The sequence below is a fragment of the Mesoplodon bidens genome (assembly GCF_964165515.1).
Source record: "Mesoplodon bidens genome assembly, chromosome: 2".
NCBI lineage: Eukaryota > Metazoa > Chordata > Mammalia > Artiodactyla > Ziphiidae > Mesoplodon > Mesoplodon bidens.
In genome coordinates, this window is record NC_138177.1 from 51,383,142 (window position 1) to 51,409,295 (window position 26,154).

General features: G+C 37.6%; 1 protein-coding gene across 1 annotated transcript in view; it reads left to right on the forward strand.

Moving 5' to 3' along the window:
* Window positions 1-212: 212 nt before the first annotated feature.
* The window catches only part of LOC308629616 (membrane cofactor protein-like), a gene marked incomplete at both ends in the record, with an annotated part of 31,486 nt that continues 5,544 nt past the window's right edge, over window positions 213-26,154 (forward strand). Inside the window, 6 exons of the mRNA XM_081257655.1 lie at window positions 213-333; window positions 8,322-8,507; window positions 9,070-9,169; window positions 17,020-17,105; window positions 17,959-18,156; window positions 24,340-24,522. Of these exons, the coding sequence (XP_081113781.1) occupies window positions 213-333; window positions 8,322-8,507; window positions 9,070-9,169; window positions 17,020-17,105; window positions 17,959-18,156; window positions 24,340-24,522 (874 nt within the window). The remainder of the gene's footprint in view (window positions 334-8,321; window positions 8,508-9,069; window positions 9,170-17,019; window positions 17,106-17,958; window positions 18,157-24,339; window positions 24,523-26,154) is intronic.

Below are 26,154 nucleotides of genomic sequence, written 5' to 3' on the forward strand. Positions count from 1 at the left end.
CCGTCTCCAGGCCTAAGCTCCGCCCCTGGCGCCGAGGCCCCGCCTTTCAGCCCTCCCATTGGCCCCGCAAGGCCATCTCCTTCGCTCCTGCAGCGTTCTAGGCCACGCCCACCTGCGTGACCACACATGACTCTGTGAATGCGGGGATTATTGCGTCCGGTAACTTAACTCTATTATAAGGTCTCTCGGGTTTCCCGCTGATTTCCCCGAAAATGATGGCATCTTGCGCGCCTCGCCAGGCGCCTCCCGGCCGCCCAGAGAGTCCCCCTTTTCCTTGGTGCTGCGGCGGGATTCTTTTGCTGTTCTTAGTGCTCCCGTTGCCCATATTCTCCGGTAGGAGCCTGGAGAGAGTGTGCGCCCTGGCGGCGAACTGGAGTGGGTCGGGGAGCAGGCAGGCCAGAACCGAGGGCTGGGGGAGCTTTGCTTGTTGGCTCCGGGCGGAGGCACGATGCTGGATCCACCCGGGGTTGTGCGGAGTTAGGGTTGAAGGCGTGGCCGGAATGTTCTGGTTCTTGCTGTGCGGGGACCCACCGGGGTGGAGACCACGTAGTGGCCGAGGAGAAGGCTTGCTTGGTGGTGGGCACTGAGCGGTGAGGGGTGGTGGGCTCGGCCGGGGTTTACCCCGGGCCGAACTGGATCCCTAGCAAAAGTCTGTAGGGTGTTTCCAGGACTGAGCCAAGTCGGAACAGGAGCAGGGACCCGGTGCTGGTGGGGACGGCTTGCTCTTGAGTGCCCCTGTGTCTGGGGATGCTGCGAGGCTGGTGCTGTGCCCTGGGGGAGGGGCTGCCGTATGTTCTCTAGGCCGGTGATGCCTTGTGTGGGGGGTGTTTGTGCCCCGCTGGGGGAGCCTGGGGGAATGTACCCTGGTGTATGCTTTGTGGAAGTCGCCAGCCCAATGGTGCCCAGTGTGGGACAAGGAAGCTGCTTTGTATGGGACTTACCGAAGCAACCTAAAAAACATTGGTAGCCAAACCTAGTGAAAAATGAGTAGCCTGAAAATGAACTATAAATGATGTTCATCTGGTTTTCCCATACAGCTCATAAACTAGAGCTGAGGCCCATTCACTTTTTTTTTTTCTTTTCCATGTTTCATTGAATCGAATAAATACTTTAAATATATACCCAAAAAAAGGCATGCTTATTGTATAAAACATACACAATCAAAGGACAACCATTTTTAATACTTTGGTATATTTCCTTCTGTCTTTATATACACGTGTGGTTCCATGTCCAAGTTATTTTTAGGATCTATTACATATACAGTTTGTATGCTGCATTTTTTTCTTAGCAACATTCATTCAACAAATACTTGCCTTCTATATGCCAGGTCCTGTGCTGGTCTTGGGTCCCCAGTGCCAGGCACATGTTAGGAAATAAAATATTTGCTACAATTTATTGGGAGTGGTAGACAGTAGCCAAAACATAATACTAATGAATATGTTATAACCCAAGAGAAGTACCCAGGAGGAAAGGAGCATGATTCTCTGACAGCATTTAACAAATGACTGGTGGAAGGGAAGACATTTCTGCTCATCAAACAGGCCAAACTCTGCCCCTTGCCTTCTGTACATGCTGTTCCCTTGGCCTTGGAACATTCTCCTTCTACCTCTTGCATAATTGGCTCCTTCTTATTCTTCAAAGTCAGTTGTGATGTTATCCCCTCAGAGGGACCTTCTCTGACACACTGTTTCCCGTGGACACACACACTTCAGCTCAATTCCCCCCAACTGGTAGTCACCTTCCCAAACTATGTTTTTTGTTCTCTCCTCACTAGAATGCAGAGATCTTGGCTGTCTTGTCACACTTGTGGTTTCAAATGCCCATTTTTTTTGCCTCAGTGTCAACATTATTGTATAACTATCAAGTACCAGAAAATTAAAGGTAACATTCGGCTGGGGCTTAGAGCCCAGGAAAAACTTCTCTTGCTTCCAGGAGAAAGGTTCTCTAAAGAGCCATGCTTAGGATGGACTTTCTGTGGTGCCTAAAAAGCGAAGGCAGGGACAGCTGGGGGTCAGAAAGGATCTATCTTCTCCTGACTGTAGACTCCTCAGGGCTCTCAATACTCCAGTCTTGCTTGTTACGGATCATTTTGAAAGTTTATTTCTCTGCAAGAGAGTTGTGGGTGATGGAACAGCAGTGCTAACAAAAAATTAAAAGGAATTTTTTAAAGAATAATAATGTTTAGAATAGGTTTAAAGCTAGAAGTGGAAGGAGATGATGAAAACTATTCAAAATAGAGGAAAATAGATAAGTAAAATGAATAGGGTGTATCAGGGAAGATAACAGCTAGAAATGAAGAGGAGGAAAAACAAGGTTAGGTTTAAGGTTGAAAGGTAAAATCAGGATAGGTAAGAAACTTAGGTAAGGTACAAATGAGAACTCACTATGTTGGGCAGGGAAAGTATGTGGATATAATAAACATGCGCTGAAGCAGCTCATGAGGAGAAGGTTTTGTAATTGAACAGTGTTGTGCCTTGGGGGTCTTGCCATCTCAGAGGTAGTTGGCAAATGGTAGGAGATCACAGAAGGGACCAGTCTCATTCCTCCAGAATGAGTCTGCTTTGTGGGACAAAACCTACAATTTCCTTTTATGGGTGGTCTCTTCTGGCTATTTTAGGTCTTTTCTTTTGAAAGAAGCCAAGATCAATAAGTGCTTACACAGTAGTTTCTTAGTTTCGTACTCTGCGTATTGCAGTGCAAGAAGAATAGTCCTTATTGGTCAATTGCTAGGTTACAATAATACTGGGAGATGGAGAACAAAAGAAATTAGGTGGTCAAATCTTTCTCCAGTGCATAAAGTTTTAAGATGATTATTTTCAATATTAGATTCATTATACTGTATTCTTTACCATTGGTTTCTGTTTGACAGTGGTGTAACTTTGAGAACCAAAGTGTTTTGAATAGCGACTATGAGGCATGTACTTTGTGAGGTGTTGTGGCCACACGGCTGAATGGAGTCCACAATATCATGTGTTAAACATGAAGACACGTGATGGTGAGCTGAGAGATCCATGCAGAGGAGAGTCCGAGTGCTACCGAACTCAGGTCTGGCTGCTCGCTGCTCAGAAAGTCAATACTTGAGAGACAAGTGCTGGTAGGAATGGAAAGGTTTAATCAGAAGGCTGGCATCTGGGGAGAAGGCAGACTCCTGTCCCAGAACTAACTCTGAAGATTCTGCTTGGCCATGAAAGTTTTTTAAGGGAAAAAGGGGAAGTAATCTCAGGTAATCATTGAGATAGGGAATCATATTTATTGACATCTCCCATTGCCTGCACACTTGTCGACTCCTTGTGATATTTCTTTAGATGTTATCTGTTTCGCACAGTTTGCTCTCGAGGTTACTGAAGGGAAAGCTGGGGGGAAGATCTGATCATCTGTTAATTATTCTTCCTTTCTATTTCTCTGATCTAAGAAGAGAACCAACAGGTTAGGCACAGTATTGTGTGATCAAAAGATGTGAAAGGTGTGCTTGGGCCAGAGGTTAATTAAAGTATAGCTTTGCTAAAGTGACAAGACAAAAGGGACTCCCTACAAAAAGCTGCTTACACAAGAGAAGGGGACTGGTCAGTGCCTCCCCAGGTAAGCAGAGACGACTTCCTAGAGGAGATGTTGAGTGAATTAAGTCAAGGAAGACGAGAGTTGAAGGAGTTTTGAGCAGGAAGAAAGGCGTTCAGAGCGGAGAAAACAGTGCGAGCAAAGGCTCAGAGATGTGGCACGGCTCGGGGCAGCCATGGACTGCCTAGTTACCCAGTGTGGCAACAGTAAGGCAAAGGAGGCAAGAGGAAGGCAGCGGTGTAGATCACAGAGTGAATAATTACGGAAGAACAGGATAGGTAGCAATGAAAAATTACTATCATAAAAATCAGACTATGATGTTATTACCTGTTCTTTTTGGGCACCTTGAGGCCTTTCGTTTGCACTAACAATGCAAATCTAAACTAAGCTTGCTTTAATCTCCCCAGGCTCAGTAGAAGACCATTGCTTAAGGACTAAATTGCAGACAAACATTGTTGTCATAACCATACGAGGGTTCTAGATGACAGACAGTGATGGAAAGCAATGTGGGTAGTGGAACCGGGTTTCCTGGCTTGACCCTGGGTCTGCTACCTACAGGGAGTGTATTCATGGGCAAGTTACTTCACCTTACCATGGTTCAGATTGCTCATCTTAAAGAATGGGAAATAGTACACAGCTCATAGGAAGATTGTGAAAGATAATTTAGTTAAAAAACGCTAAAATAATGATTGGCACAGGTTTAATTTGCTTTTTCTAAAATGATTAATATCACCACTGTTTTAAGAAACAAGTTCTAGAATTGTTCATTGCTAATCTTCAGGAAAAAATATAACCCACAGTCTTTGGATTTCACTTTTAATAATATTAAAATACTATTTCTAGACATAGAAGTAATATAAAATGGGTTTATAATAAAATATTAAAACAAATATTTTGGCATGAAAGAAATTAAAAATTCTCATAAAGTGAAATGTTTGTAAATAAATGAATGAAAGAAATGGAAAATAGGAACAGAAACAGCAGTGAAAAAAGTGATGATTCGAAGATATTTCTGGAGCAGTTTGGCTGAACAGTAAAAAATTTGCATTTTGACCCAAGAATGTATAAAACTGATAACAGTGCTCCTTCAGCTCTGGCATTAGGAACTAGAAATGCAGTGAAGAATGAGCCATGGCCCTCAAAAAGGCTACAGTCTCCTAGGGAAATAAGCAATGAATAATTACAGTATGAAAAGTGCTATGAAAGAAGTAAATTGGGGCACCATGAGGACACTTAACCCAGTGCTTTGAGTGAGAGATGTCAAGAGCCTCTGGGAAGAAGTGGCATCTGAGATGAAACTGAAGGATGAGTGGGTGGGAGGAATGGCAGTCTCTGGTCAAAGCTGAAGTAATATGATGCAAGGAGGTCTAGAGTGCTAAAGTAAGTTGAGTAATTTAATGGGCACTACTAGTGGAATTGAATGTGGCTTAGAAGAGTGTGCAAGAGTGAGCGGATATTAAAGCTCTGTTAGCCATGTCAGGGATCCTTAGACATTATCATGAGGGCAACAGGGAGCCGTTGAAACATATCTGACTTGGAAGGGCCTTGGTCCTAGTATCATATCAGTATTACTCTGGTGGCAGTGTGAAAATGAACCGAATGAAAGGTGGCAAGACCAGTAAGGAGACCTATTCAGAAACTCTTGTAGCAATCCAGATAAGAAATGATAGTGGCTTGAATTAGAAGTAAAGGTGGAAACAGAGAGAGGGAACAGGCATTTCAGTTGTGGAAACCATGTATCTTGTTTGCTGGCTTCATTATGTTATTTGAGATAGTGTGACACATTCCAAGTGGAGCTGTGGGGAGGCAGTTGAACACATAGACTTGGCACCCCAGCCAAGATCTGGGATGGAGAGAGGGATTTGGGATGCAGCTGTCATCAGTTGTAATGATGTCATGAGAGTATACATTCTGACCCAGGGGGATTTGCAGAATGAAAAGAAGGAGAGCTCATAGAATAACCCATGAGGAACGTCACATTATGCCATCAGACAGAGAAGGAAGAGCAGCCAGAGGACAGGCTGAAAACCAGACTGGTTTGCTACCTGGAAACCAAGGAAAAGAGCTTTTCAGGCACAAGGGAGCAAAGAGAGAATGAACAGTAGCTCCAGATGTTGTAGACAGGGTAGTTAAAATTACTGAGGGAGAGAGTGTTAGGGTGAATTTACCAAGAGGGAGGCTACTTAATGACTTGAAAATAATTTAAGTGGCTTATAAATCAGTGGGAACTGAGAAATAAAATTGATATGTTAGATGTTAGAGCCTGCATTTTGAAGAAGCAAAGAAAGTTTAAAAGTAGGTTGTGTGGACAGTGAGAGAAGGGGAGGGGTGGTCAGATTTCGGGAAGTTCCATTTGGGGTCAGAGACCATGATTTTCTGAAGGGAACCACATGGGAAGGGGTGTGGCGTGTGCTTGTGTCAGGGAGTTATTTTAAATTTTGCAAGCAGGTAGAAAGTGCTTGCACAATTTTTGCAAGTGTATAGAAAGTGAACACTTTTCTTGATTCACAGCAGAGCATTATTTCACTTTCCTGACGCTCACCTGGAACACTGGGGAGTTTTCTGAATTCAGCATATCTTTTTATGAAATAGCATCCATTGTTAAAGTATAGCATTACAGCCTAATAATAATTATGTTGTAAACTATTTAGAAAAAACTAAGTTAAGATGTTATTTTTTTGGAGCTAGGGACATTTACTTTGAAAATCCTCATAGGAAAAAAATTCAATGTTCTGAGCAAAAGAAGAAATTTGATTATAAAAATGTGTGACATTGGACTCAATTATTACAGTGTATAAAGCTTGTGATCAACTGGTTGACAAAGCAAACATTCTAAACTGCACATTGTTAAAAGCACTCATTTCATGATGCATATTGGTAGGAAGAAATCCTTCATTAGTTGAATGGATTAAACTGTCCAATTGACATGTCTTTTTCCATTCAGAGCACTATGTGTGAGAGTTATTTTAGGAATTTTCTCTTCTTTTTTATACTTTCGAGATAGTTACTGAAATTGAGTGCATAAACAAAGAACACTTGTGTAATTTAATTATGGGCATGCTGTTAACTTGATTTCTTTCTTGGTGGTTCCAGGAAATTCTAGAATGATGTAATACATTTGTATCTAGTACAAAATTATATAGCGTTTCTAGCCTGTGTTTTTTGTTTGTTTGTTTATTTCCTATGTTAAAATGAGAATGTCTGGTTCAGGGTATTGAGTAAATTTAATATTATTAATAAAATTCAACTCAACTAATTTTCTTTTTAAGCAATGCTTTTAATACTAAAGTGTTTTGTTTTTTGGGGGGGGTTGTTTGGTTTGGTTTTGGTTTTGGGTTTTTTTTCCGTTTTTTTTTTTTTTTTGCTTTTTGCTTTCGTTTTGTTTTGGGCAGTTAATTGAGGAGCATTCATGTAATAAGATCAGCATAGTAGAAATGTTGAAAACATTTGCTAAATGTTGAAACAGTTTCAGCACATGATGTAAATGAAATGTTGGACGGTGTATCAAGAGAGGAGTTTAGAGTTTAGAATATGATAGGAAAGGAGGGTAATATTTCACCTCTTTAGAGTTCTCTCTTGACCAGTCTCTCAATCTGCAGTAAGACAGAGATCCAGGGAGTAATAAAGAAAAGGTTCGTCAGGGACCAAAATAGGTCTATTTCTTTCTCCTTAGATCCTTAACCTTATAGGTGTGGCCTCTGCATTCCTTTAGCACTTTAGGACTTGATGTGTCTCCATAACATTATTTTACATAATGTTTCTAACAGATTTGTTAGGTTGTTGAACCCACAGATAATTGAAAGGAAGAGAAATTGTTGAAGTAGGAATTACACTCTTCTAGGGAGGGGCTCCCCACCGCCAAAAAAAAAAAAAAAGAATAAAAACTTATGAAAGTATAGCAGGAAAGTAGCTTTACTGTTGGGGTATATTAGATAAATATCCCAAACAGCTACCTCAGGGAGCTTCTAAGGATGTGCATGCTCTATTGATCAGAGAAGAAAAATTAAATTACATTTAAAGTAATATCAAGAAAACAAAATTTTTTTCAATGTAAGTCTGTTCAAAATGGTAAATTTTGATATTTAAATGTTATCTATTCACTCATAAAATTATTTAGTTCACAAATATGAAATATATGAAATGAAGTCATACTTTGAAATACTTAGTCCATATCTATTTTTATCTTTGAAATCCACAATGTTTATTTAATAGTCACCTCTTACCATGTCTTGAGCACCCAGTGTGTACAGAGTGTAGTAGAAAAAGAAGGCATATGATCCCTGCCCTCTAGGACCTTGCCTACTGAGAGGAAACTGAGCCTGAAGTGACAAGTGATCATATGCTTGTGTTTCAAACTATGGAATAGTAATCTGAGCAGAGTGCTATATACTATGGAAGAGTTTTTAGAGGAGAGGAGAGCTTTGAAATGAATTTAGAAAAAAGTATGTAAGGATATGTGTGTATATATATATATATATATATATATATATTTAGTCAATACCAAAAAGATTTTGTCTCCTTTAATTTACTGTTGAATGAAAATTTAGCTTATTCCTCAACAGATTAAAAGCTAATAGGATGTTATTTAAAGTAAGGAAGACACATCCTCTGCTACTACCATCACTTGGGTAAAAGCACGTGACAATCACTTAAAATCTTGCTAGGAACCTTTCCATTTATTCTGTACTGCCTACTTGCTGCTAGGCCACAAGTGTCTGGTGAAAGAGATTAAATCCTTAACTTTCTGTTTTTATTTTTATTCCTAGGTCCCTGTATTGATCCACCAGTATTGGAGAGTATGAAGCTCAAGGGTGTCATTAAACACCATTATTATCCTGGGGACAGAATAGACTATGAGTGTCACAGAGGCTACTTTTATGTGTGGCCTTATCTCCTTGCATCTACTTGTGAGCCTAATGGCTCATGGAGCCCTATTGAAGAAGCATGTTTAAGTAAGGAAACAAAACCATTTTTGTTTGTTGTTTTTTGCTTTCTATAGAGATTTTTACACATTTTAGGGTCAATTTTCCACTGCAACAATAATGATTTTCTCATGCAAAAGTAGGTTTTAGATAGCAATGCATTTTTTCAAGCTTTGAGAAATCTCCAGGGAATCTTTATTGGTGATTCGTTCCTCAGTAAATGTGAATTTTAAGTTTGCCCTTATAATAATTAAATAAAGAAAATAATAATTCATCAATAGAAAAGAGCAGTGTTGGGCTTCCCTGGTGGCGCAGTGGTTGAGAGTCCGCCTGCCGATGCAGGGGACACGGGTTCGTGCCCCGGTCTGGGAAGATCCCACATGCCGCGGAGCAGCTGGGCCCGTGAGCCATGGCTGTTGAGCCTGTGCGTCCGGAGCCTGTGCTCCGCAACGGGAGAGGCCACAACAGTGAGAGGCCCATGTAACGCAAAAAAAAAAAAAAAAAAAAAAAAAAAGAGCAATGTAGAAGTTTGATCTTGATTTAAATGTTTTGAAATTGGTATGAAAAAATGAATTTGAAAATTTTCTTTTAGGAAAATCATGTCCAAATCCGGAAATAAAACATGGTGAAGTATATGCCCCAAACAATACCTTAGAGTTTGAATCAGAAGTTCACATTTCTTGTATTGAGGGGTAAGTAAGTTACTCCTTAGAGGAAATAAGTTAAATGTTATGAATTCCATTTTTCTTTGCTTCTCAGCTTAATCATTCCCTTAAAGTTGATTTCATTTTTCTTTCTAGGTCATAAGTTGCACTTGTAGCCAAACAACTCTTGGGCTTCTTATGGAGAATGAAATGATGTGTAATTAATAGAAAGGAATTTAAATTGAAGAAAAGCAAAATCATATACTTATTATATGTGGTAATAAGCCTATTGGAAGCATTGAAAATGTAGTAATCATGGTGACTTTATCCTTAACAACACAGTGCACCCTAGTAAAAATGGCCAGCTCTCAGAGTTGAAGGACGGCTCACAGAAATGACACCAACAGTGTAAGAGGGCTCCGTTTTCTCCACACCCTCTCCAGCATTTATCATTTGTAGACTTTTTAATAATGGCCATTCTGACTGGTGTGAGGTGATATCTCATTGTAGTTTTGATTTGCATTTCTCTAATAATTAGTTATGTTGAGCATCTTTTCATGTGCCTGTTGGCCATTTGTATGTCTTCTTTGGAGAAATGTCTACCTAGGTCTTTTGGCCATTTTTTTTTTTTAATAAATTTATTTATTTATTTATTTTTGGCTGTGTTGGGTCTTCGTTTCTGCGCAAGGGCTTTCTCCAGTTGTGGCAAGCAGGGGCCACTCTTCATCACGTTGCGCGGGCCTCTCACTGTCGCGGCCTCTCTTGTTGAGGAGCACAGGCTCCAGACGTGCAGGCTCAGTAGTTGTGGCTCACAGGCCTAGTTACTCCGCGGCATGTGGGATCCTCCCAGACCAGGGCTCGAACCCGTGTCCCCTACATTAGCAGGCAGATTCTCAACCACTGTGCCACCAGGGAAGCCCCTGCCCATTTTTTTATTATGTTGTTGTTGTTGTTGTTGATACTAAGCTGGATGAGCTGTATGTATTGGAAATTAATCCCTTCTTGGTAGCATCATTTACAAATATTTTCTCCCAGTCTGTAGGTTTTCTTTTCATTTTGTTTATGGTTTCCTTTGCTGTGCAAAAGCTTTTAAGTTTAATTAGGTCCCAGTTTTTATTTTTGTTTTTATCTCCATTACTCTAGGAGATGTATCCAAAAAAAATATTGCTGCAATTTATGTCAAAGAGTGTTCTGCCTATGTTTTCCTCTGTATTATAATATACTGTCTTATATTTAGGTCTTTAATCCATTTTGAGTTTATTTTTGTATATGTTTGTATATGGTGTTAAAGAATGTTCTAATTTCATTCTTTTTACATATAGCTGTCCAGTTTTCCCAGCACCGCTTATTGACTGTCTTTTCTCCATTGTCTATTCTTGCCTCCTTCGTCATAGATTAATTGACCATCATTGTATGGGTTTATTTATGGGCTTTCTATCCTGCTCCATTGATTTATATGTCTGGCTTTTCTGCCAGTACCATACTGTTTTGATGACTGTTGCTTTATTGTATAGTCTGAAGTCAGGGAGCATGATTCCTCCTGCTCCGTTCTTCTTTCTCAAGAGTGTTTTGGCTAATAGGAGTCTTTTGTGTTTCCATACAAATTTAAAAATCTTTTGTTCTAGTTCTGTGAAAAATGCCACTATATTGAATCTGTAGATTGCCTTGGGTAGTATAGTCATTTTGACAATGCTGATTCTTCCAATCCAAGAACATGGGATATTCTGTCCATCTGTTTGTGTCATCTTCAGTTTCTTTCATCAGTGTCTTATAGTTTTCAGAGTACAGGTCTTTTGCCTCCTTAGGTAGGTTTATTTCTAGATATTTTATTCTTTTTGATGCAGTGGTAAATGGGATTGTTTCCTTAATTTCTGCTTCTCATCTTTTGTTGTTAGTGTATAGAAGTGCAACAGATTTCTGTTTATTAATTTTGTATTCAGCAACTTTACCAGATTCATTGATGAGCTCTAATAGTTTTCTGGTAGTGTCTTTAGGATTTTCTATGTATAACATCATGTCATCTGCAAACACTGACAGTTTTACTTCTTTTCCAATTTGGATTCCTTTATTTGTTTTTCTTTTCTGCTCCCTGTGGCTAGGACTTCCAAAACTATGCTGAATAAAAGTGGTGAGAGTGGGCATCCTTGTACTGTTCCAGATCTTAGAGGAAATGCTTTCAGCTTTTCACCATTGAGTATGATGTTAGCTGTGGGTTTGTCATATATGGCCTTTATTATATTGAGCTATGTTTCCTCTGTGCCTACTTTCTGAAGAGTTTTTATCATAAATGGATGTTGAATTTTATAAAAAGTTTTTTCTGCATCTGTTGAGAGGATCACATGGTTTTTATCCTTCAATTTGTTAATATGCTGTATCACATTGATTGATTTGTGAATACTGAAAAATCCTTGCCTCCCTGGGATAAATCCCACTGGATCATGATGTATGATCCTTTTAACGTATTTTTGGAATTGGTTTGCTAGTATTTTGCTGAGGATTTTTGCATCTATTTTCATCAGTGATATTGACCTGTAACTTTCTTTTTTGTGTGATATCTTTGGTTTTGGTATCAGGGTGATGGTGGCCTCAGAGAACAAGTTTGGAAGAGTTCTTTCCTCTGCAGTTTTTTGGAATAGTTTCAGAAGGATGGGTGTTACCTGTGTTTCCTTATTGATTTTCTGTCTGGATGATCTGTCCATTGATGTAAGTGGAGTGTTAAGGTCCCCTACTATCATTGTGTTACTGTCAATTTTTCCTTTATGGCTGTTAGCCCTTGCCTTATATGTTGAGGTGCTTCTATGTTGGGTGCATATATATTTACAATTGTTATAATCTTCTTCTTTGACTGATCCTTTGCTCATTATGTAGTGTCTTTGTCTCTTGTAACAGTCTTTATTAAAGTCCATTTTTGTCTGATATAAGTATTGCAACTCTGACTTTCTTTTGATTTCCGTCTGCATGGAATACTTTTTCCATTTCCTCACTATCAGTCTGTATGTGTCTCCAGATCTGAAGTGAGTCTCTTGTAGGCAGTGTATATATTGGTCTTGTTTTTGTAACAATTCAGCCAGTCTGTCTTTTGCTTGGAGCGTTTAGTCTATTTACATTTATGGTAATTATTGATAAGTATGTTCCTATTGCCATTTTGTTAATTGCTTCTTTGTTTTTGTAGGTCTTTTTCTTTCCCCTTTCTTCTTTCATTCTCTACTCTTGTAATGACTATCTTTAATGTTATGTTTGGATTCCTTTTTCTTTTTGTATGTATATCTATTATAGATTGTTGTTTTACAGTTACCATGAGGTTTTTGTATTGGAGTCTGTATTTATACATTCTTGTTTTAAGTTGCGGATCTCTTAATTTCAAATGCATTTTAGGTACCCTGCATTTGTACTCTCCTCCCCTCACAATTACTGTTTTTGATTTTTTATTTTACATCTAATTGTTTTGTGTATCCCTTAACTGCTTATTGTGGATACAAATGATTTTTACTATTTTCATCTTTTAACCTCCCTACTAGCTTTGTGTGTGGATGATTTCCTACCTTTCTTGTAAGTTTGCCTTTACCAGTGAGCTTTTCCATTTTATAATTTTCTTGTTTCTATTTGTGGCCTTTTCTTTTCCACCTAGAGAAGTTCTTTATCATTTGTTGTAAAGTTGGTTTGGTAATACTGAATTATTTTAGCTTTTGCTTGTCTGTAAAGCTGTTGATTTCTCCATGAAATCTGAATGGGAGCCTTGCTGGGTAGAGGATTCTTAGTTGTAAGTTTTTGTCTTTCATCACTTTAAGTATATCATGCCACTACTTTCTGACCTGCAGAGTTTCTGCTGAAAAATCAGTTGATAGCCTTATGGGAGTTCTCTTGTATGTTACTTGTTGCTTTTAATATTCTCTCTTTATCTTTAATTTTCATCATTTTGATTACACTGTGTCATGGTGTATTCCTCTGTGGGTTAATCCTGTATGGGACTCTCTGCACTTCTGGACTTGGGTGACTATTTCCTTCCCCAGGTTAGGGAAGTTTTCAGCAATTATCTTTTCAAATATTTTCTCAGGTCCTTTCTCTCTCTCTCTTCTCCTTCTAGGACCCTGATAATGCAAATATTAGCATGCTTGATGTTGTCCCAGAAGTCACTTGAACTGTCCTCATTCCTTTTCATTCTTTTTTTTTTTGTTTTTTCTCTTCAGTGGCAGTGATTTCCATTACTCTGTCTTCCACCTCACTAATCAGTTCTTCCATCTCATTTACTCTACTATTGATACCTTCTAGGGTATTTTTCATTTCAGTTATTGTATTCTTTAATTCTGTTTGGTTGTTCTTTATACTTTCTAATTCTCTGTTAAAAACTTCTAATTTTTCATTCCGTGCATCCATTCTCTGCCTGAGTTCTTTGATCATCTTTACTATCATTACTCTGAACTCTTTCTTGGGTAGATTGCCTATCTCCATTTCACTTAGTTCTTCTGGGGTTTTATCTTGTTCCTTCATCTGAAACATATTCCTCTGTTGCTTCATTTTCTCTAAATTGCTATTTGTATTTTTATGTATGTGGTGGGTTGGTTACTTTTTTTTTACCTTGGAGAAGTGACCCTCTGTAGGAGACATCCTATGCATCCCAGCAGTGCACTCCCCTCTCATCACCCAAGGGCCAGGGGCCAGCTGGTCCCAGGGTAGTATCTGGCCTGCGTTTGCAGACTTGGCTTGCAGGCTGCAGGACTGTAATTTTCTTGCCTCTGGTGTCTGCCCCCTAACCGTTGGAGCTGGGTTTTGGTCCTCTGGTGGGCAGGGCCATGTCTAGGGGTGTGTTTAGAGGTGGCTGTGGACTCAGGAAGTCTTTAAGCAGCCTGTCTGCTCATGGGTGGGGGTGTATCCCCTCCCAGTTTGTTGTTTGGCCTGAGATGTCCCAGCACTGGAGCCTACAGGCTGTTGGGTGGGTCCAGGTCTTGGTGCCAAAATATCAGCCTCTGGGAGAACTCACACAAATGAATCCCCTGATATATCTGCCACAATGTCTATATCCCCAGAGTGAGCCACAGCTACCCCCACTTCCCTAGGAGACCCTCCAAGATGAGTAGGTAGCTCTGGCCCAGGCTTCTATGAAGTTACTGCTTTTACCTTTGGTCCTTTGGTGTGTGTGAGATTTTTTTGTTCACCCTTTAAGAGTGAAATCTCTATTTTCCCCAATCCTGTGGAGCTCCTGAAATCAAGCCCCACTGGCCTTCAAAGCCAAATGCTCTGGGAGCGTCTCTTCCCAGTGCTGGACCCCTGGGCTGTAGGGCCTCACTTGGGGCTCACAACTCACTCCTGTGGGAGAATATCTGTAATATAATTATTCTCCAGTTTGTGGGGTGCCCACTGGGGTGTATGGGATTTGATTATATTGCAAGGCTGCCCCTCCTCCCAGTCTCCTTGTGGTTCCATCTTTATGTCTTTAGCTCTAGGGGATCTTTTCTAGTAGGTTTCAGTCTTTTTCAATGATGATTGCTCTATAGATTGTTGTGATTTTGGTGTTCTTGTGAGAGGAGGTGAGCTTAGGGTCCTTCTACTCTGCCATCTTAGCTACTCTATCTTTGTCTTTTGAAAGTTTGGTTATTATGTGACTTAGTGTTGATGTCTTTAAGTTCATTTTACCTGGGCGTTGTTGAGCTTCTTGGATGTTTATATTTGTGTCTGTCATCGAATTTGCAAAGTTGCTCACCATTTTTTTTAAAAATATTCTCTCTGCCCCTTTCTATCTCTCTTCTCCCTCTGAGATTCCCACACTGTGTAGATTGATCCACTTGATGATATCACACAGATCCTTTAGGCTCTGCTCACTTTTCTTCACTCTTTTTCCTTTCTGTTCCTCAGACTCAGTAACCTCCACCATTCTATATTCATGTTCACTGATCCTTCTGCCACTCAAATTTGCCTTTAATCCCTCTGTTGAATTTTTAATACCAGGTATTGTACTTTTAAGCTCCATAATTTCTTTTTGGTTCCTTTTTAGGTTTTCTAGCTCCTTATGATACTTCCATTTTGTTCACACATCATTTTCTTGACTTTCTCCAAGTCTTCCTTTAGTTCTTTGAGCATCTTTAAGATATTTTGTTGTCTTTATCTAATATATCTATCATCAGATATTTTTCAGGAACAGTTTCTGTTCATTTGTTTTTTTATTCTGAATGGACCACACTTTCCTGTTTCTTTGTATGTCTGGTGATTTTTTGTGGAATATTGGACATTGGAATCTAATAATGTGGTAACTCTGGAAATCAGATTCTCCCCTTTCCCTAGACATTGCAGTTTTTGTTATTGTTTTTGTTTATTGATCTTTTGTATCATGTTTCTGTGGCAGGGATCACCTGAGATGTAAACTGAAGGTCTTCTCAGCCTGTTTCTGTGTTTTTTCCCTGAACATGCACACTCACTTTCTAAAATTCCCCACATATGCAGTTGTTTTTGAATGTCCTAGTCTTTAGTGCCTGGCTTCTGAGATTGGAAACATGAAAAATGAAGGTAGAAGCAAATGTTGCTGGATCTTTAAATCCCATGTAAGTCACTTTAGCCAACAAGGAAAGGGCTTGCAAGAGTTGGTGAGGTGTGACAACAATGGCTACCACCACTTTCTGTGATCAGAAATAGAAGTCAGCAATCAGGGTACAGATCCTTGGTACTTGGAAGACAGTCTTCTTGGCTATTGTACCTCCTGTAACCTGTGTGTAAGCTGCTTCAGGCCACACACACAGTTGCCTGCCACACTGCTGAGGGTAGGGATAAGTTGCTGCTGTTTTCCTAAGAGCTGAAACTGACTGAAATAAATACAATTTACCTGTCTGAGTTTTCCTCTAGAACTTGCAAGCCTTCAACAGACTCCAGAATTCCAAAACAGTGACATCAGACAGATTCTGCCATTGCAGTTTTTGTCTAGTTATGGTGACAGATTCCTAGAGCTTCCAACTCTACCACCTTCCCAAAATCCTCTCCTAAAACACTAATATACAGAAAATGAGTACAGCTTAATGGAAAAGTCAACTGGAACCTTGTACAAGCAGTTTCACTGATTATTTTTAAACTGATCAAGTAAAAATATTAGAACATCCTGTCATAGATATAGAGAGCCTATTAGGCACTTTGAGAGGCACCAAAAACTTAAAGCATAGACTCTTCTCAAAAAAAAGTTGTAGCCTGGTTAGAAACACAATATATACTAACATAATATATTAAATCAAAATAGTAAATAAGAAGTGCCAAATACATACCATTATTTATGATCATTACAATGAGAATCCAGAAGGAGAAGAGAGTACTATGAATTTAAATCATCAGAGAAGATTCCATTAAGTAGTATTCCCAAGCTATTCCTGGAAAGATATTCTGATCTAAAGAATATTAAAAAGAACTAAAACTTACCTAGCACTCACTATGTGTCAGATGCTAACTAATTCTCAAAATAACCCCATGAAGTATGTACTATTACCTCTTTTACATAGATGAGGAAATTGAGCAAGAGGAACAATAAGAGACTTTCCAAAGCTTAAATAACAAGTCATTCATGGAGCTGGGACTTGAATCCAGGCAGGCAAGCTCTAGGGCCTGATCTCTCTGCTCAGTCCTTGCTGAGCAGAATGGTGTGAGCAAAAGCATAGAAGTGAATGTGTGATGCATTTGCCAGAGATGGTGAAGAGGCCACACTGACAGGCATGATAGTAATTTAGACATTTTGCTGTTGGACAGTGTGTGTCTACATGCAGAAACTCTATTTGATTAAAATTGCAGATTTGGTTAGCACTTTCATTATATCATGTCATTTAAGAAACTTCTCCCTCAAACTACTGTAGTACAAAAAAACAACCATATAAAAATTTTCAGTATCATGTGCTGTTAAAGAAACAGTAACCTTTTCTTTTTTCATTTAGTTATTACTTAAGAGGAAAAAAAATTCTCACTTGTAACCTTATTGGAAATAATGTGCATTGGAGTGATAAGATACCACATTGTGAAAGTAAGTAAATTCTCACTTTAGAATTTAGATTAGGAATTTTCAAACTTTTTGGCTTCAGGACCTGTTTATGCTGTTAAATCAGCAACAATTCCAAAGAGCTTTTCTTTATGTGGGTTATGTCTATTGGTATTCATTATTTTGGAATTAAAACAAAAGTTTTTAAAATAGTTAATTATTAAATCATTTTTAGGAACAGTAAAGTCAATACATGTTAATATATACAACATATTTTTATGAAAAAATTAAAAATTTCCAAAACCAACTGTGGGAATAGTGGCATTGTTTTACATTTTTGCAAATCTCTTCAATATCTGGCTTAAAGGAAGACATCTGGATTCAGTCTGTGGCAAAATCACCCAATTTGTAGATTCTGGAAAATTTCACCATAAACTTACAAGGATGACAGTGAAATAAGACCATATCTTGGTATTATTGTGAACCATGGATGTAGTGAATGGATATGTTTATAAATTATAAATATGCATTTCTTAGCTAGCAGTGAATTTTATTTTTAATCACAAGCATATTTTCTCATTAAATTTCCATCTTTTATGATGATTAGAGCAAAACTTAGCATGTTCTTATAGATAAATATAGGTATTTCATATAGGTACTTTATATAGGTATTTAAGACAATGAGTTTGGCTCTTTAAAGTTTATTTGTACATGATTTGAATTTGGGATAATACATTTTCTCATGGAAACTCTCCTCTAAATGGATAAAGGATTCACAACTAACTTCTAGAAATCATGTTAAAGAACTTATTGAAGGTAGTTCATAGGACTTTTCTGATGCTGTCTTACTCTTTCACCTTCCCTTTACCTTTATTTTCTCTTTTTACCCCTTTTTAAGAGATTTTTTGTGGACGACCTCCAAAAATAAAACATGGAAAACACACCAATAGCTACAGGAATATATTTGAATATAATGAATTAGTAACTTACAGTTGTAATCCTTCAAATGGATCAGATGAATATTCACTTGTTGGAGAGAGCCAGCTTATTTGTTCTGGACCTGGCAAATGGAGTAGTGCTGCTCCTCTGTGTAAAGGTAATAATGTTTCCATTTGTTTCCTTCTTCATTTGTAAATACTGTGTAAATAGTTTTACCTATAAGTGAAACAGTCATACATGTTTCTTCCTCTGGTTAAATTGACTTCTAATTTAATTTAGGCCAAATCGAAGAGAAAATAGTTCTAGTTGTGGGGTTTCCCACCCCTCACCCCAGATGTTCTTGACATTACAGTTTACACATTGTGAACTAATTGTGTGTGTGTGTGTATTAGGATTTTCTTGCTTGAAAGAACTAAAACCTCAACACACCCTGCCTCAAAAATAAAGATTTTTTTCTTATATTGCAAGATGTCTGAGAGTTCTGGCTACAAATAATGGTAGAGAAAATTTTAAAAAGCTAAGCTTCTCATTGATAAGAATGATAAACTCTGAACAACAACAACAACAACAAAATATATATATATATATACATATATATATATGTGTGTATATATATATATATATATATATATATATATATATATATTTTTTTTTTTTTTTTTTTTTTTTTTGCAGTGTGCGGGCCTCTCACTGTTGTGACCTCTCCCGTTGCAGAGCACAGGCTCCAGACGTGCAGCCTCAGCAGCCATGGCTCACGGGCCCAGCTGCTCTGCGGCATGTGGGATCTTCCCAGACCGGGGCATGAACCTTTGTCACCTGCATTGGCAGGCGGACTCCCAACCACTGCGCCACCAGGGAAGCCCCTAAAATATATTTTTAAAACAATATTTAAGGCACTAGAGAGTGACATAAAGCAAGGACATGCTAGAGGGGATTTGATTCTTGGAAGAAAACCACTGAATAACAGGATAATATTTACTCTTTTCAAGTGCACATGGGACATTCTCTAAGGTAGCTCATATTCTAGGCAATAAGATTATTTTTAACACATTCCAAAGAACTGAAATCATTAAGTGCATTGTCTGTTCACAATGGAATAAACATAGAAATTAAAACAGGGCTAATCTAGAAAATTCGCAAATACTTGAAAATTATGAAAGGCACTCCTTACTAACCCATGAGTCAAAGATGAAGTAACAAGGGAAGTTAGAAAATGTTTTGAATTGAGTAAAAATGAAAAACACAATACATCAAAATATCAAAATTTGTGTGATACAACAAAAGCATTGCTTAAAGGGAAATTTATAGCATGAAATACTTGTGTTAGAAAAAAATAAAAGTCTCAAATCAACAATCTAAGCTTCCGCCTTAAAAAACTAAAAAAAGAAGAGTAAACTCAAAATAAGGTGACATAAGATGATCATAAAGATAGAAATCAATGAAATTGTGAAGAGAAAATAATAGAGAAAACCAATGAAACAAACCTCTGGTTCTTGGAGAAGATCAATAAAATAGATAAAGCTATAACTAGGCTGACAAGAAAGAAAAATATATTTAATAAGTCAGACAGAGAAAGACAAATACTGTATGGTATCATTTATATGTGGAATCTAAAAAATACAACAAACTAGTAAATATAACAGAAAAGAAGCAGACTCACAGATACAGAGAACAAACTAGTGGTCACCAGTGAGGAGGGACAATATAGGGGTGTGGACGTGGAAGGTACAAACTATTGGGTATAAGATAGGCTACAAGGATGTATTAGACAACATGAGGAATATAGCCAATATTTTGTAATAACTGTAAATGGAATGTAACCTTTAAAAGTTGTATTAGGGGCTTCCCTGATGGAGCAGTGGTTGAGAATCTGCCTGCTAATGCAGGGGACATGGGTTCGAGCCCTGGTCTGGGAGGATTCCCACATGCCGTGGGGCAACTAGGCCCGTGAGCCACAACTACTGAGCCTGTGCATCTGGAGCCTGTGCTCCTCAACAAGAGAGGCCGCAATAGTGAGAGGCCCACACACCGCGATGAAGAGTGGCCCCTGCTTGCCACAACAACAGAGAGCCCTTGCACAGAAACGAAGACCCAACACAGCAAAAATAAATTAATTAGTTAATAAACTCCTACCCCCAACATCTTCTTAAAAAAAAAAAAAGTTGTATTAAAATAATAAATTTTTCGGCGCTTCCCTGGTGGCGCAGTGGTTGAGAGTCTGCCTGCCAATGCAGGGGACACGGGTTCGTGCCCTGGTCCGGGAGGATCCCACATGCCATGGAGTGGCTGGGACCATGAGCCATGGCCACTGGGCCTGTGTGTCCGGAGCCTATGCTCCACAACAGTGAGAGGCCCGCATACTGCAAAAAAATAAATAAAATAAAATAATTTTTTTAAAAAGAATGAAAAAGTGGACAACACTATTCTGCAGACATTTAAATGGATAGTTAAAAAATATTACAATGATGATAGTTGTAATATTACATCTTTATGCCTATAAATTTGACAACTGAAATAAAATTGACAAATTCCTTGAAAGACAAAAAAAATACCAAAATATCTTCACACGAGTATATAGGTAACCTAAATAGTCTTATACCTATTAAGGAAATATAATTTGTAGTTAAAAACCTTCCCACAGTGAGAACTGAGGCCCAGATGGCCTCCTTGGGGAATTAATTCTACCACACATTGCAGGAATAAATAATAGCACCTCTACACAAACTGTTCAAGAAATATAAGAGGAGGAAATGCTTCTCAACTCACTTCATGGGGACATTACCTGATACTAAAACCAGACAAAAACATTGAAAGAAAATTGTAAACAATATCCTTATTGAATATAGAACTTTTCAACAAAATATCAACAAATGAAATTCTGCTATACGTCTACGTCTCTATTCCTGCCCTACAAATAGGTTCATCTGTACCATTTTTCTAGATTCCACATATATGTGTTAATATACGATATTTGTTTTTCTCTTTCTGGCTCACTTCACTCTGTATAACAGACTCTAGGTCCATCCACATCTCTACAAATGACCCAATTTCGTTCCTTTTCATTGTACTGCAGAAACTAACACAACATTGTAAAGCAGTTTTACTCCAATTAAAAAAAAAAAAGAAAAAAATCCTGCTATATATAAAAATAAGAATACATCATAGCCAAGTAAGATTTATTCCATAAATGCAAGATTGGTTCAGATTTTAAAATTAATCAGTGTTATTTACCATATCAAAAGACTATAATGAAAAAATATATGATCATCTTAATAGATGCAAAAAAAAAGCAATTGACAGAATTCATCATCTTTTTATGGTAAAACTTAGCAAACTAGGAACAGAATGGAACTAACTATATCAACCTGATAAAAGGCACATACAAAAATCGCACAACTAACATTATGATTAATAGTAAAAATCTACTTTCTTTCCCCCCAAGGTAGGAAGAAAGGAAGTATGTCTATGTTCATCACTCTATTCAGCATTGTACTGAAGGTCCCATTCACTGCAATAAGGCAAGCGAAAGAAATAAGCATACATACATTGGAATGAAAGAAATAAAATAGTCTGTATTCATTTATAACATGATTGTCTATGTAGAAAATTCCAAAGACTGATGTTTTAGCAAGGTTGCAAAATATAAGATCAACATACAGAAATCAATCGTATGTCTACATACTAGCAATAAATCATTACTGAAAGTTTTATTTACAACAACTATTTGCAAATCCAAAACACAAAATACTTGCATATAAATCTAACATATATGAAAGATTTAAATGGTATAAACCACTAAACACTAGTAAAGGAAATTAAAGACCTTAATAAATAAAGGGTTATACATTGGCCGTGAAATGGAAGACTCAAAATAATAAAGGTGTAAATTCATTATAATTGATCTATAAATTCAACATAATCCCAATAGAAACCCCAGTAAAACTTTTTGTATAAATTGACAAACTGATTCTGAAATTTATATGGAAAGACAAAAGAGCTAAAATAGTTAAGCAGTTTTTGAAAATGAACTGGAGGATGTACTCTACCTGATGTCAAGACTTAGTATAAAGCATACTATAAGGCATATAAGCAAGACAGTTTGGTAGTGGTGAAAGGATAGGTATATAGAGCAATAAACAAAATAGTGAGTCCAGGATTAGACCCTTGTAAATATGTCCAGTTGATTTTCACAGGTATACAGTCAATTCAGTGGAGAACAATTTTTTCAACAAATGGTACCAGCACAATTGAACACCCATATGGTAAAAAAAAAAAAAAAAAAAAAAGAACCTCAGCCCATGTTAGCACCATATGCAGACATTTATTCAAAATGAAGCATAGACATACATGTGAAACCTACAACTACAACACTTTTACAAGAAAACACAGAAAATATTTGTGACCTAGCCAAAGATTTCTCTAATACAACCCATAAAGCGTGATGCTTTAAAGAAAAAAATAATAAATTGGATACTCCAAACTCAAAATTTCTGGACTGCATAAGATATTATTAAGAGAACAACAACAAAAAGCAATAGATAGGGAGAAAATATTTTCAAAGTACGTATCTAATAATTAACTTGTATCTATGATATAGGAAGAACCCTCAAAACACAATAATAATAAAACAATTTTTTTAAATGAGCAAAAATTAGTAATAGACATATTTCACCAAACGTGATATATAGATGGCAAAAAGTACATGAAAAGTTGCTCAATATTATTAGTAATTACAGGAATGTAATTTAAAATCACAATGAGATACCACTAACCAACTATTAGAATGGCTGAAATTAAAAACAAAAATGTGGCAATGCAAGCAGTCAAATATACATGTAATTGAAGTTTCAGAAAGAGAGGAGAGAAAGGAATACAGAAAATTATTTGAATAAACACGGGCCAAAATATTTCAAATTTGATCCAAAACTATAACCCTATAGGTACAAGAAATTCAGTGACCCTAGCAGGATAAGTAAAAATTTTAATTTTACCAAGAAACCCCCACCAAACTAAATACATCATGGTAAAACTACTGAAAACAAAAAATAAAAGGGAGCCAGAGAAAAAAGGTATTATATTGAGGACACACCCACCCACTCCCATCCCCCCATTACCCACATTAAGAATGACAGCTGATGTCTCTTAAGGAACTGTGGAAATGAGAAGACAATAATCTCTGCTAATGTGCTGAAAGAAAAATAAAACACTTAACCTAGAATTCACTGTCAAGGAGAAATCTTCCAAAACTGAAGGTGAAATAAATAAAAAACAGATTCAGATAAACAAAAACTTGGAGAATTTGTCATCAGCCAACCTGAACACAAGAATTGATAAAGAAGTTCTGGCTGAACAGAAATGATGTGATACTTGATGGAAATTCAGATCCACAGGAAAGGAGGAAGAACACTATTCTGGTTTAAAAGGCTGTATATTATCTGGCCCTTATCTATTGCTCAGATTTAATCTCATAAGATATCCTCTTGAACTCTCTGCTCAGCCCAGTGTTTTTCAGTTTGTTTGTTCTTTTCAGAATTCTGCAAAACACATTCATAGATATTGAAGTCAGTCTAGAGGGTCACGACCTGTATTTTACTTTGAAGAAGTAGAGTAGAATGGGAAACACCAGAGTACACTGGTGTGAGGGCTGAGCATTTTGCCTGGCTAGCTTCTTTTCAACTTTTAAAATCGAACTCAAATATTACCTTCTCAAAAAAGTCTTTGCTTTTAAAAGAGCAGGTTACTGTAATTAGTGTCAGCATGACCTTAAAAAAAGTCCTAGAGCTAAAGAGTATCAAAAGTATCAAAAGTTTTGAACTTGCCCTGAATTTTGTACCTGGTAGTCACACCTTCTCAAAACTTGTCATTAATGGAAAAAAATGAAGGAAAGCCAATAAAGTATAATGACAGTCTGTTCTAGGTGGAAAAACGTTATTAAGTTTCTCTAAATCCATCTGCCTGAAATTCAAATGCACAAATAAAGTCTTTTTTTTTTTTTTTTTTTTTTCTTTTGCTGTACGCGGGCCTCTCACTGCTGTGGCCTCTCCCGTTGCGGAGCACAGGCTCCGGACACACAGGCTCCGCGGCCATGGCTCGCGGGCCCAGCCGCTCCGCGGCATGTGGGATCTTCCGGGATAGGGGCACGAACCCGTGTCCCCTGCATCGGCAGGCGGACTCTCAACCACTGCGCCACCAGGGAAGCCCAGTCTTTTTTTTTCAATTAACATCTTGCCTTTCACTCCTCAGCTTTTTCTTCCCACTGGAAATTACTACTTTGCACTAGTTTTTCTGGTCCTGTGTGAAAGCAGCTTTTTATTAATTCTGGAATTTCTCCAATTTTCAGTGGTCAAATGTGAACGTCCAGTACTCAAACATGGAATAATGGTATCAGGAAGTAGAGAAAAATTTTCCTACCAAGCAAAGGTGATATTTGAATGCCTCCAGGGTTTTTACCTTAATGGCAGCAACCTAGTGTTCTGTGGTGGTAATAATACTTGGGAGCCTGAGATGCCAAAGTGTATTAAAGGTACAAATGTTGTCTTTTTCCTTTTTTTAAATTTTGTCTTTTAGTTTTCATTTCTTTGACATTGACAAGAATAATTGAAAAAATAAATCTTTGTATTTAACTCTGTCTTGTATCCATTTCCATGAGAGATGTATGACAGAACTTACATAGAATTCTGCTGTTGTGATTTTGTATGTTTTTATACAGTCTTAGCACATTCTGTTAGCAAAAAACACAGGTATATTAATGTCTCTTGTTTGGTATTTTTATGTATAAAACTAGATGGGAATGATTTTTCAGAGTAAATTGAAGCATGGGAATTTTTACCTATATAAGTCAAGAATGAGAGGCATAATTCATATAAATTATATGAAAGTAGTAATCCCATGTGGTTTGTTCTTCAGTGCTGATTCCTCTCAATACAAAACTCCCAATTTTGAGCCATTCAGATTTAGTAACTTCCTGCTTATATTTTACAAAAAAATCCTTTAAATTCATGTGATTTACACTCATTCATCATTTTTAGTAATGAAAAGAGGAAGAATATATTTACAGCCATTTTAGTTGTTATGCTTAGTGATTCTAAAAGTATTTGCCATAGTCCACAGATATCAACAGATGTGTGAACTTGGACAAGTTACATGAACTTTAAATATATTTACTTACATGTATGAGTTAATGCCTTCCTCACTGGGTGATAGCAAAGTCAAAATGGGATCCATTTAAAGCACTTAGCACAGTGCCTGGCATCTAGAAAGCTCTTAGGTAGCTTGTATGACTTACAGCATCACCTTTACAGGGTATCTTCCAGGTCCAGGACTATGTTTCATTTTCCAGACTGCAACCAGTTTGGTTCTTTTTATACTGGGAAATTTCTGTTGTCACCAGAATAAGACCAGTATTTCTACCACTCCCCACCTCATACAAATATCATTTGTCTCTTTACTGGGCATTTTTATTTAGCAACAGAAAGTAAATTTCATAACAACAGAAAGGCAGGAGAAATCCTTACTTATTGAAATGAAATGGAGGATTTCTGGCAGGGACTACTAATTAGCTGCTCTGCTTAAGACTTGAGAGACTATTTTGATATGGTAGAAGGAATTATCTTCCTGATTTCAGGGCTGCTTTCTCTGGCTTCTTCCTTTTAGTTGCAGCAGAAGCAAGAGACAAGAGGAAGAGAGGGAAGAGCATTAACCTGGGCAGACTGCATTCAGGGTCCCAGTGTGGCTCTGCTCACTCAAGTAACATCATTTCTGTGGGTTCTAGTTTCCTGTTGTCTAATGACTCAAACTAAAGTCAATTACTGGCATCTAATTTGTTTGTTTCCTATTGCCCTGATATTTTGAAGGATTGAGGGGGATTATTCATGTTAACATGGTAATTAGAACACCTTATATAATTCCTATAAACCTGGTACCCAGTAACCTCCTTCAGTACCATGGTGAGTGCTGTGAAGTTTTGTGGGAAAAGAGATGTTTTTTGGTGGATGATATATAAAGATTGCATATGAAATTTATATTCATTGACCCATCCATGTCCTAGTGGGCCTATACACTGTGGTATACTATATTTGTTGATATGCTCTTTTGAAAGTTGACCATAAACATTTCATAAGGACTTATAAAACACTGATTCAGTTTAGTGTTTGAA